This window comes from Balaenoptera ricei, chromosome 6, assembly GCF_028023285.1.
Source record: "Balaenoptera ricei isolate mBalRic1 chromosome 6, mBalRic1.hap2, whole genome shotgun sequence".
Taxonomy (NCBI): domain Eukaryota; kingdom Metazoa; phylum Chordata; class Mammalia; order Artiodactyla; family Balaenopteridae; genus Balaenoptera; species Balaenoptera ricei.
Window position 1 is genome coordinate 28843109 of NC_082644.1, and position 12603 is coordinate 28855711.

Here is a 12603-nt window from a genome sequence, read left to right on the forward strand (position 1 = left end):
GAGAAAGCTTGTTCTGAAGAAACTCTAAGGGTGCAGCTGAGCAACCCTTTGAAGAAGAGATCATAGGTGTGATATTAATTTAATTAGTCATCTCAGCAGAGGCCAGGAGTAGAGAAGGGACACTGCCAGTTTGAACTAAAGGGGACAGAGAAAGCCAGGCAGAATGAGGAAGGCTGTCAGAATTCTTGGATTCTACAGAATGGGAGACTAGAGCCATTTGGCTGTGAATGTGTACTCCTCTTGACGAAAAGGGAAGAAGGACCCCCAAAGGTGATTCCGAGGTCATCGGGTCTGTCAATCCCACCACAGGCCCAGGGGGCCTCAGTTTCAAAGTGTGAGATTGTCGCCCTCACAGAGAGTCATGGTGTAGGTGGAGGCCCTACAGAGAGCTGCAGTGTGGGTGGCACCCCACCAAGCTGAAGGAGTGGGGCTGCCCCACCGAGCTGTGGGGATGATGCTGCCACCCCAGCGGGCCTGGAGGGCAAAGCATCAAACTAAAGAGGGTTATTCTCGTTCCTTAAGATCTAATGGGATTGGCCTTGCTAGGCTCTGGACTAGCTTGGAAACTGTCACCCCTTCCTTCTTTCCTGTTTCTGCCTTTTGGAGTAGGGCTGTCTATTCTATGCCAGTCCCAGCATCGTATTTGGAAACACTTAACTTGTTTGGGTCACAGATTTACAGCTACAGAGGAACTTTGCCTCAGGATGAATAGTACCTCCAGTCTCACCCATATGTGATTTAGATGGTGTTTAGATCAGACTTTGGACTTTAAATTTTACAGTTGATGTTGGAATGAGTTAAGGCTTTTGAGGCTGTTGGGATAGAATGAATGTATTTTGCATACAATAAGGACACGAATTTGGGGTACCAGGGGCAGAATGCTATGGACGTATATCCCCCCCACCAATTCTTATGTTGAAGCCCTACCCTTCAATGTATTTGGGGATAGGGCCTTTGGGAGGTAATTAGGGCATGGGAATGGAGCTTTCATAATGGGTTTAGTGCCCTTAAAAGAAAAGACACACGAGAGATCCCTCTTTCTCTCTGCCACGTGAGGACGCGGTAAGAAGACAACCATCTGAAAAGGAGGAAGAGAGCTCTCACCAGGAACTGAATATGGCACCTTGATCTTGGACTTCCAACCTTCAGAACTGTTAAGAAATTACCGTCTGTTTTTCAAGCCACCAGGTCTATGGCATTTTGTTATAGCCGTCCAAGCTGATGAAGACACAGAGAATATATAAGATGGTCTAATATACATATATCCAGGGTTCTAGAAGTAGAGACAGGAGAGAATGAGTAGAAGTAACATATGAAAAAGATAATATTATGTTCTAGATGAGATGAAGAATGTGTATTATCAGTGAATGAAGCAAAATAGATCACATGGAGGATACATTTTTTTTAACCTGAAACTAATCACACGTCAAGAAACTGGAGAACACAAAGACAACAGACAGTCTTCCAAAAAACAATTAGCAAGGAAACTGATCACCCACCATGAAAGGGTGTATTGATGGCATAATTTGAAAAAAACAGTAACAAAAGCCATATTCGATGGAATAAATACTCAAAGTTCTGAAAGGAAAAACTTTTCCTCTGGAACTGATTACCCTGTCACATTATAATTTATAAAAGTTCACCAACAAGGGAACTGATAAATTATTTTTAATGTATGCATACAATGCAAAATTATAAATAATTAAGAAATTAAAGAACATCTAATATATCCATTTTTCTTAAAGTAAGAATGTTGAAAGAAGCCAAAGGCAATATGATTTACATGACACCATATATAACCAAAAATATTGTTATTATACATAATTTTGATTATCTACAGCTCTGCTAAAAGCATAAACATTTTTATAAGATGGATATATACCAACTTCTTGATGGTGGCTATCTTTCTCATTGTTGGTGAGAGGTGTAAAATGGGACAACCCTTACGGAAAACAATATGAAGTTTCCTCAAAAAATTAAAAATATAACTACCATGTGATCCAGCAGTCCCACTTCTGGGTATGTATCCGAAAGAATTCAAAGCAGGATCTCAAAGAGATATTTGCACACCCACATTCGTCGTAGCATTATCCAAAATACCCAAGACGTGAAGAAACCCAAATGTCCATCAACAGATGAAGGGATAATGCGGGTCTAAAAACACAAGGAAATATTTCCTTCCTTGAAATAAAAGGAAACCATGTCTCATGCTACAACATGGATAAACCTCTAAGACATTATGCTAAGTGAAATAAGCCACTCATCAAAGGACATATCATAGCCACTCACATGAAGTATCTACAGTAGTTAAAATCATAGAAACATACAAAGGTGATTGTCAAGATCTCAGGGAGGAGGAGGGAGAATTAGGGAGTCTCTGCTGTCCCAACCCCCGCCTGGGTCCTGGGGAAGGAGTCAGAACTCAGAACCGGGAGAAGAGGCTTTGGCCAGCAGGGAAGGGGGGGTGAGGCCCAGGGCGGGTCCACAAAGGATCAGAGCATCTGAGTGCATTAGGAGGAAGGGGCTTCAGAGGTGGGCCAGCACAGGCCATGACGGGGGCTAAGCAGGCTGCGAGGGGGGGCAGTTCAGGGAGACAGCAGGGGTCTGCTCCCTGCCCCTCATTGTTTGCTCGTCTCACCCTTATGAGCGGGTCATTTCCCCTGCTCTGATGATTCGAAGTCTCTGCCGGCAACCGCAGGACGGTGACTGAGGCCTCCACACTCCTCAGCATGGATCCCAGCTCCCACCCAGATCTGGGGCCGCAGACACCTCTCCCCCACCCCTGCTGCTCCTGTGAGCAAGCTGTTCTTGTGAAACACGGTCATAGTTTGTCAGGAGGAACTGTTTTCTATGGGAATACAAATCAGTGTGGATACCAATACACACACATGTCCAGCCATGGGTGGAAAGGGAAGGGACAGTAGTTCTGGGGTGTCTTTGCACACCCCTAGGCCCCTAAGGCCAGTCCCCACAGCCACAGCCAGATGGGTCCTCCTCCCTCAGTTGAACGAGATGCTGCTGCACAGAAATCCCACAAGTTCCACAAAGGGGCCCAACTGTCGTTTCCCTTAGACACACCTGTAACGGGTGCCCCATGAATTTCCCCGCGCCCATTCCCCTCGTTGCATCCTCACTGGGATTAAGAGGTAGCTGCCTCAACCACTCTCCACACTGCAATAATCCCAGTGGGACTAGAGAACGCTCCCGCTATGACGAGGCAGACAGTCCTGTCCCCATGGCCAAGACTTTTCCTCTCTGGTCAGGCCACCCACACAGGAAACCCTGGATGAGCGGAGGGTCACCCCAGCGCCATCGCCTGGCCACTTCAGGGAAGCAGAGAGCAGCTCCATAAAGACAAGGGCCGTCTCCAGGCTCCGTCCTAGAAACTGGTTAGTGTCCAGAGGGCTGAGAGGCACAAAAGCAGCTCTCCCTCCCCAGACGGTTCAGGGATGCAGAAGATGCTACAGATGCCCCAGAAGGCCCCTAGCCAAGCAGGCTTTAGAGAAGGGGATGGTGAGGGGGTCCCTGGGGAAAGTGAGAGCTGTGCGTTCCCAGGGGCAGCCTGAGGAGTCCTTGTCTATGTGGAGGAAAGGTTTGGCCACCTGTAGATCCATAGCTCCTGTGACCTCCCTCACCCTTCCTTCCTCTCAGGATCGCTCTCTGCGGAGCAGCTCCACACGAAGAAGATGACAGTGGCCTGAGAGCATTTCCCACGAAAACTATCTTTATTCACAATTTACATACATCACTCCAAAGGTCCTGCCCACACCCACCTCCCCCACCTCCCTAACCCCCCACAATCCCAGGATCAGCTCTGGGGTGAGGAGGAGCCCCTAGGCTCCCGTGGGGGCCGCCCTGGGGGGCTCGCCCTGGAGGGCCGGCCCGGCTGTTCGCTACTGGCTGCAGTGCTTCCTCTTCTTCCTCCTCTTCCCTGTGACAAACGGGTCACGCTTTCTCTTTCTCGGCTGTGAGGGGCGAGCCAGCCCCAGAGCCAAGGCTGGCCTCGCAGAGACCCCGTGGCCAGCCCCGGGGATGGGCAGCTTCTCAGCAGCGGCTGGGCGCCCACACAGAGCCCGCTTCCTCGACTTGGGAGCAGCTGGTGGAGCTGGGCTGGGGCCTCTTCTCTGAGGGGAGGGGGCCTGGGGAGCACTCTGGGCCCCCCAACCTCCAGGGGAGGCCAGGCCTGAGGCAGGGGCAGGACTCTGGGACAGACCGCAAGGCGGCAGGCTCTGCGGAGAGGCCAAGAGGGAGGCCAGGCTGGGGATCGCCTCCTCGTTCTCACTGGACGCGTCCCTGGGCCCTCGGGCCTCCGGAACAGGAGAAGCCTCTCTGAGAACAGACGCATCCCTGGGTCCCAGTAGAGGGCCAGTGCGCTTTTGACCCTGGGGAGGGGAGGGCCGTCCGGCCTGGAATGGAGAGACCTCCTGACGTCCTCGACAGGGAACAAAGACTCTGAGCACGAACGGGCCAGTGTCTGTTCGGATGGGCCTATGAAGAGCCTCAACATCAATCTCTGGTGGGCAGGCTTCATCACTGACCCCTCGATGGCGGTCTTGGTCGTGCCTCTGGGCACCTTGGCCGGCGTGGGACTCAGATGGACTTGAGCCCATTCCGGGTGCACTGTGGCTCGGGGCTGCCGGCCCACCCTCGTCCTCTTTCAAGTCCAGGAGTCGTTTCTGCACCAGTTGGTAGGAGGGAGGAGGACAGTGACGGCTCCACGCGCACGTGTGAGAGGAGGAGCACTGGGCAGTGGGACAATGGCCCTGGGGGGGAGGAGGGGACGGGTGACCCCAGGACTAGACTCCAAATACAGACACGGTGGCATTCCTGCCATCCTCTTGCACCTTATTCCCAGCTGTGTGTCCTTCCCTCCGTTCCCGGCTCCCCATCCTCTCCTTCCTATCACCCTGCGCTGCACCCACCCCAGAGAGGGCCCTTCCCCATGCCAGGACTCCGAGGCAGGGAAGGGACGGACAGAGCCATGTGGGCCTCCTGTTCTGGGGCCCTACCTCTCCCCTGCTCACTGGGGTCCCTCCGTGCCCTGGTCTTCCTGGGTGTCCCTTGTCTCCCCTGTTCTACCTGCGATCCCTCCCTCCTCTGGCTCCCCTGGGCCACCTGGTTTCCCCTGTCCCCTGGATCACCTGGGGTCCCCCCTCCCCTGGAGTCCCCTGGCTCCCTAAGTGTCCCTCTCCCTCCCCTGGCTCACTTCTTCAGGGGTGAGTCCTTCCTCCTGCTCCAGCTCCTCAGCAAGGGCCAAGACATCCAGCTGTGGGTCCGGGGAAAACAATTCTGCCGGGAATCGAGGATGAATGACTGCCTCCACCTCGGACAGAAAGAAGAGGCTGTGAGCATCCTTGGCCAGGAGTGGCCTGTGACACAAGAAGACCAGGAGGGAAAGTGAAAAGCAGAGACCCACCCCCACTCTCCTCCACAAGGCGGGGATGGTCAGCACACACACACACACACACACACACACACACACACACACACACATGCACATACACAGTCACACACAAAAGAGCACATATACAGATGCACATACACAGACACACAAAGGCATACACACAGACACAAACATATACACACATACATCTACGTAAACCTCCCCGAACACCAGGCTCAGGAACAAGGAGCTGAGCTTAAGTCCCATCGGCCTGAGCAGAACCCAGATCTTGGGTGCTGAGAGTTCCATGCCCTGGCATCTTGTAGACCCCAGGCTCCAGGCCCAGCCTACCTTGGTGACAGAGTGTTCCCGGGAACGCAGCTCGTCAGTGTAGCTCAAGAGACACGGGTCCAAGTAGGTGTCGTCCTCTTCCTGCTTCAGCTCATTTCCGTCCTTTCCACATTCTGCATGTGACTTGCCTGTGGCTGAGTGGATGTGCCCCACCAGCGCCTCCATCCTGTCCACATACTCCCTCACAGTCTCAGGGGGAATCTCCTTGGGCGCCTTGGGCTCCGGGGGCCACTGGGATCTGTGTGGCTTCGGGTGCGAGGGCTGGGCCCTGGGGCCGGACATCCTGGGAGCACAGGCTGAGGCAGAGCAGGAGGAAGGGAAGGAAGGTGAGGGACTCCCGGTCCACCTCCTGACCACCGAGCGCACGTTGGTGAGGGCATTGTTTGGGGGACGTTGATGTGGGTGTGGGAGGGGTCAGGACCATCTGAAGCCTCATGCACAGTTGGAGAGGGGAGGTTAGGGGGTCATCTAAGAGAGTCACAAGTAAGGAAGTGGGGAACCTCCAATTTTCTAGGGGTCTCCCCATCAAGCTCACTTCTTAGGCAGACTTCGTGTGGGGTCCTTTGACAGGGAGGTGTGAGAAGAGTTATAAAACTGACCAAGTCAATACCCCGTAGTGACAAAGGGCAGCTGAGACCCCACCCCCCCACCCCCCGCCTCGGTGGCTGTTTTGGTTGAAAGACCAATGCCCCTGTCTTGAAAGAAAAGGATCCACATGGGGACGGTGGCCAAGCCTAGGCCCCTGTTACCTGTGCCTTCAGCTCCAGTGGGAAGCTGGGTGCCTGGCTGAAGGCCCACTTTCGGGGCTGGGGGGCCCCGAGGATCCAGCTTCGGTGGGGCTGGAGGAGGCAGGTCCTGCGCGCACTGCATCCAGTGCAAATGCTGAATGTGCGTCTCCTCCTCGGCCGCAAATTCCATGAACCTGGGGGGTGACGGAGGCACAGGCCACCCTGAGAAAAAGGCCTGGGTTCTGGAGCCCAACAAAGGCAGCCAAGAATGAGGCACTGGGAGAGGATGTGCCTTGGGGCCGTCAAGGCCCTGTGAGGTGCTGTGAACAGCAGAGAGCTGCTCCTGGAAGTGATAACAAGATCTGGGACCCTTCCTGCCTCACCAGCACTGGAGGGCATTCAACAGCATAGACCCAGGTCGCTGAATTGAACCAGGTCAACGGGACACATGGCTGACCCAGGGGGCACCCTCCTCATGCCCCCGTCCCCATCCAGAACCACATGAGGGGCTGACAGCCAGAGGCTGGAACAGGCATGTGTTCCCCACAGGGGTCCTTGCCCGAATCCAGGACCCTGGGCTAGGACTGAGCCTCCTGGAACATAGACCTGGAGACAGGGCCCAGGAGAGGCTGGACGATGTGGATGCTGAGCTTAGAGGAGAGGCCTTCCCTTCCTCTGAGAGGCGCTCGTTTGTTTGGTTTTGTTTCTTAAACCAAGGGGATTACCATGGAGCAAACACTGGAAGGGCCGGAGACCCTTGGGCCGACGACAGCTGGTTTCCCCAGCCTCTTCAGGGATGCCAGGGTACCCACTCAGGGCACTTTTCATGAGGAGAGGTGGTCCCAAATCTATGTTAGTGGCCGCCAGTCACCCACCACTAAGGAAGCAGCAGGCTGGCGGGTGGAGCTCTTTCCCCGGCCCAGCCCATATGGCCGGAGTTGGACCCCTACTGGACACACAGCTTCACCCTGCCCCGTCCTGAGACCTTCATGTCAAGGCAAGGGTAGGTCAAAATCAGGGGAAGGCAGAGCTCCTGGTGGAGGATGGACAGAAGTCTCAAACTCTCAAGGTGAGGGATGGGTTTCTGGGGGACAGTAGGGCCCCTGGGCTGCAGGGACCCTGTGCTGGGTGACAGCCCTTCTCCTCTGTCCTCTCTGATGAGCACCCCCACGGCCAGACCCTGCTCTCACCCACTCGCCTCACCCTCCACGCAGCCCCTGGGCCCAGGACGCTGACTCACTTTTCCGCCCTCTCGTAGTAGATCATCCGGTCAAGGTTGCTCAAGCGCCGCCATTCCTGCACGGCCCTCCACAGTCCCTCCTCCTGCATCATGGTGGGCTTCAGGCGGGCCAGGGATCGAAGCACTGGGCTGTAAGCCCTCGGGGTCAGTCTCTGGGCACAGCCCAGCCCCCACCTGCCTGACCCCACCCGCCCATGTGGACCACACATCATTCAACACAGCATGACTGAGCAACAGGAGGGTGAGAGGCGGGCGTCTGGGAGGGCAAAGACAAGCCTTCTCGGCCACTGCTGTCACCGCCTCACACTCACTCAAGGATGACCATCCACTCCCAGGCTAGAGCTGGGACATTGTGCCTTGGGGAGCTCTTTTCCTCCTCAAGGCTGCATTTTCATAATAAAAATCACCATCATCAATGAGGCATGGCATGTGCCAAGCAATCTGCTAACATTTCATAGATTAGCCCAAGGCGTCTTCTGCACAGTCCTCTGAGTAAAGTGTAATTGTCCCCTTTTTACGAGGGACCGGAGGTTTAGGATGGAAATGGCTGCCAGGCTCACAAGTCTAGTGGGAGAGAGCCCACGCCCTTAGGAGAGCTCTACCATCACCCTGTTCCTCGTGGAGTTCTCCACAACGAAGTGGAGGCATGCATAAAGCGCCCTCCTGGGCCCCGCGCTCCTCCCCCTCCTCTGAAGTGACCTCCCCTGGCCATGTACGCTCAAGTCCTGTATGAAGGACACGGCACCACAGGACAGTGCGGCATCCACTCCTTGGCTCCTCACCTTACACCACGACCCTCTCTGACTGCAAGTCTTCAGTCCAGATTACCATGAGAATCATGGAAGAGCAAGCTGGCCAGACTCACAGGGTGGTGGGGCCAGTTGAGATAGGGCACATTTCAGTCCTGATGTCACGGACTGGCAGGCCCACCCATGTGACCGACAATGTGCCTTCTCATAGCATGGACATCGCCCTCACACCTTCCTTCCAGTATCCCTAGAAAGCTAACGTGCAAGTCCATCCCCAGTTCCTCTTTATCTAAAAGCTCCCATAAGCTCAGGACCCCCTGAGCGTTCACTCACATGAGAAAGCAGGAAAAAGCTTCTGCATCAGGACTCAGGTGAAAGTGTCTCCGGGCCAGGGGCTTGAAGCGCTGCCAACGTCGGAAGTTACTGTACTCTCTCTGGGTGTTAGAGGAGCCATCCTGCGAGGCGTTGGGCTGGTTGGTGGCCAGGCGGCCCTCCCTGGAAGTGCCATGTGGCCATGGCCCAGAGTTCACTGGGCGAATGATAGGGGCCAGCTGGGCAGCTGGTGGTGGCGCTTGAGGAGGAAAGCCTGGGGTCCAGCCTCCCTTGCCAGCCTGACTAACTCCAACAGCTGGAGCAGTCACAACGGTCCCCATCACAGGGGTTGCTATGAATTCGGGTGCAGGACATGCAGCACTCCTGCTGAGGGCCCCTGGAGTGCTCCAGTTGAGGGGGGCCTGAGTAACGACAAAGGTCTGAGTCTGGGGGGCCTCCACTGTCCTCCCTTGTGACCTGACTTGGACAGTGAGGTTGCAAGCCCCAGGGGCACTGGGGCCACGGCCACCATTAGCCACCAAAGGCGTCCTGGGGAAAGCTGGCAGCAGCAGGCTGCTGCCAGGAGGGAATGCTGGGGTGAGGGGACGTGGCAGGTGCTGCTGCCAGGGTGGCCGGTGCTGGGCGCCAGGAGTGGGTGGAGGGAAGGGCACTGCCGTGAAAGTAGACAAGGAGGCACCGGGGTTCATGGTCACATCCGTTCCCAGCACTGGCCATGCTGTGGAGGCAAAGGAAAGGAGTGAATGGAGGAGGAGAATGGGCAAGTGGGACTGAGGCTTTCTGTGGCATCAGAGTGTACATCTCCACAGGTGAGGGACACTTGGACAAGGGAAACTGTGCAGCGTGCAAATGTCTTCAAGTGATTTTCATGCCCTGACCTCCAGTTGAGAATTATTCCACTGGTGACCCCGTGCCCATCCACCAAGGTCCCTGACCCCTGTCTGCCGAGAAGAAATCGCCTCAGCAAGCACTGACTTGGAGAGCCTCCCTAAGGCACCGCCTGGCACCTAAGCCTCACAGGCTGTCTCCCAAGATCTGGAACTGTGTGGACATCCGCTCTGTGAGAAATGCCCCTCAGCCGGCGTACTAGCAGATAGGGACCTTCTCCAAGGTAAGTTCTAGGCACCCAAAGGCCCTTTGTGGACAGGCACTGTGTAAAATATTAGGGCCCCACCTCCTCCTCAGTCCTCCTTTTCCTGATGCTCAGTAGAAATCCCCTCTTTCTTTCCTAGCCTCACAAAACAAAACAAAATGCTGGAAAATATCTCTCTAATGGAATCCCGATACAAACCCATAACACTGGCCCAGAATGCACCTGCATCTCAGAACAACCCACAGCAGACACGTAACATGGGCCAGGTCCTGCCACCCCCTCCCCAGTGCCCAGAGTCACTGTCATCACTCAGGAGTTCTGTTCCTAGGTGGCGGGGGTGGGGGGAGTGGTGTGTGAGAAGTAGGCGCGTGTCCCTTAGATTCTGTCATTTCACAGCCAGTGATGGCTGCAGAGGATTAAACAAGGGCCAGGGAATTGTCATGTTACATTGGTCATGGGACTACAGACCGCCTGTGGTCCTTCCCCCTCCAGCTCCCAATAACGGAAAGACAATCTGAGAAGCAGGCAGAAGCCAGTTGCCATGGCGATCAAGTTGTCTGGATCACATCCCTGTTCAGGAGAACAAGGTACACACCACGGTGCACCTAATTAACCAGAACAGGTGTCATAGGACGTTTAATAATAACACAGAAGATCGTCTTCCTGCCCCTGGGCTACACTCCTTCCCCCTTTAAAAGAGGAAGCAGCCTTCACAGACATTCCACCCGAAACAACCCCACTCCACATCTGTCCCCTGTCCATGAAGGAGTGACAGGAAATATGAACAAACTCTTCCTCTCAAGGCAGCCTGAGGGTCCACCATGAGATACTGGACGAGATGAAGTAGGTCTGAAGTACTGCGATTCCACAAAAGGAAGAACAATTCAGAGCAACTCAGGAACCTGAGCCCTCTCTTGGCTGAAGTTACACGGTTGCCCATCCCCTGTTGAAGCCAAAGCAACAGTTGCCTGAACTGAGAAGTGAGCTCTGGGCTGGGAGGAGTGGACGAGGTGTGGGCTGCGGCAGTTAGAGTAACCTCCTGCCTAGCTCTCGGAGAGGACACTTCACTGCAGGTGTGGCCACACACAGCCCCACTGAATAGTTTTCTCACCAAGACCATCTCTCCCCACGGCCCCCTTAGATACAGTATGCTCCTGTTCAAATCCCTTAGAAAGATATGGTGAGGCAAGCTTCAGGTGCCTCAGGAACACAAGACAGGTCTAGGCTTTCCTCATGACCCTCCCTGTGTCACCACCAGGACATCACACACATCCTTACACACACGTTTCAAAGTGGCTTGTCTCCCTTCTAGAAAGAATCAACCTGCCTGCTGCCATCCTTTCTCCATAGCCAGGGCAATTCCTCTTGATCCGCCTCCAATGACCCCTCCTCCCCAGTGCAGTCTCAGGTTTCTTCAGGCTCCCCAGTCTCCCCAGGTGAAATGTCCTCGTGTGTCCAGGGCTCTCCTCTCCCTCTACTTCAGTCCAACTGTGTGCCCACCGTGAAGTGTCACGTGTGAACCCGAAGGATGTGAGGGATGGCAGGGTCTCTGAGAACACACCCCCAGCCTATAGGCTTACCTCCTGCTGAAGCCATCCTGCAGGCTTGGGCACGGACTACTGCTGCCTGGTAGCCTCAATGAGAAAAGTCAAGACCAGGACCCAGAGAGTGACCTGCTTCAACAGACGCTCAGGATCCAACTGAAGGAGGGGCACGTTTGAGTCATAACAGTAGAATGTGGCTGAAACATTCTGCAGTGGGGGAGGGGCAGAGGGCACGTGGGTCTGGGTAGGGTGGGGGTGGGGAGACATTCCACGAGGGCTCTGGCAGGTAGGCAAGAACCAGAAGTTCCTTCCACCTCACACAGTGGCAACACAATTGGCGTGTGCCTCTTTACGCAGTTTATAAACTGTTTTTTTGATTCACGGCACCGAGGTTGGACTTGACGGTCCCTTCCTTTCACTTCTTTTTCCATCAACCTAGTTTTGTGTCCCTCAACACACTCTGCTTCCTACCTGGCTCTTGACTTACTTCAACAGAGACTAGACTTTCTGAACAAAATTCAGAACTGTTAGTCTGATAAACACTTGGGTATTTGTGGCCACATGGAACTGAGTATTTGAAATTAGGATTGTCTCAGCAGATCCAGTGTCTTTGACTGCTGTATGTACATCACTCCTAAGGGAGTGGTCCTTGTGCTCCAACCAACATCCAGCAGGACCAGCCTTACTAATGATCCTTTGTGCTGGAAAGCCCCCGTCCATCAAAAAACCGTCATGCAGCCCCCATGTCCAAGACCAGAATTCACTAAATGTCTTTCTCATAGTATTCCATGGTTGTAAAACATTTAGTTTTTTACCTTTTAAATGATTTTAGTATAATATTTTAAGCGAGCAACACCTTCTCATCGTTCAAAATTAAAATGTGCAAAATGGAATATGCAGTGGCGAGTCCTCCTCCCACCTCTTTCCCGGAGGAAACCAGTGTTACCTGTTTCATTAAAATCTTTCCAGGGATACGCCATGCAACTAAAAACGAAGGCAATCTGTTTTCATTTTTAAAAATGCCTTCATTTTTTTTTCTAGTTGAAATTTCATATATGTTCTAATATATCTGAGGATATTTCCAATGATTGTATGGGTATCGTGGCTCCTCTGTTTCTGCACTAGATTCCTAGAACAAGAATTTCTACAGTCTCTTACGTTTCAAAGTACCTGAAAGAATAGGGT

The 12603-nt window shown here is 53.8% G+C and overlaps 1 protein-coding gene across 1 annotated transcript; it reads right to left on the reverse strand.

Moving 5' to 3' along the window:
- Positions 1-327: 327 nt before the first annotated feature.
- LOC132367816 (NUT family member 2G-like) lies at positions 328-11470 on the reverse strand. The gene is made up of 9 exons (XM_059926405.1): positions 11455-11470; positions 8785-9499; positions 7703-7831; positions 6533-6656; positions 5735-5980; positions 5218-5323; positions 4166-4696; positions 2639-2802; positions 328-474 (listed from the first exon to the last, which is right to left on the reverse strand). The coding sequence occupies exons 1-9, from the start codon at positions 11468-11470 to the stop codon at positions 328-330; spliced, it is 2178 nt and encodes a 725-aa protein (XP_059782388.1).
- Positions 11471-12603: the final 1133 nt, after the last annotated feature.

Coding starts and splice junctions, on each gene's coding strand:
- LOC132367816 (XM_059926405.1), bottom strand. Junction 7,832..8,784: donor GCTTTTTCCTGCTTTCTCAT/GTGAGTGAACGC, acceptor GAGGGCTTACAG/CCCAGTGCTTCGATCCCTGG. Junction 4,697..5,217: donor GGAGCAGGAGGAAGGACTCA/CCCCTGAAGAAG, acceptor ACTGTCCTCCTC/CCTCCTACCAACTGGTGCAG.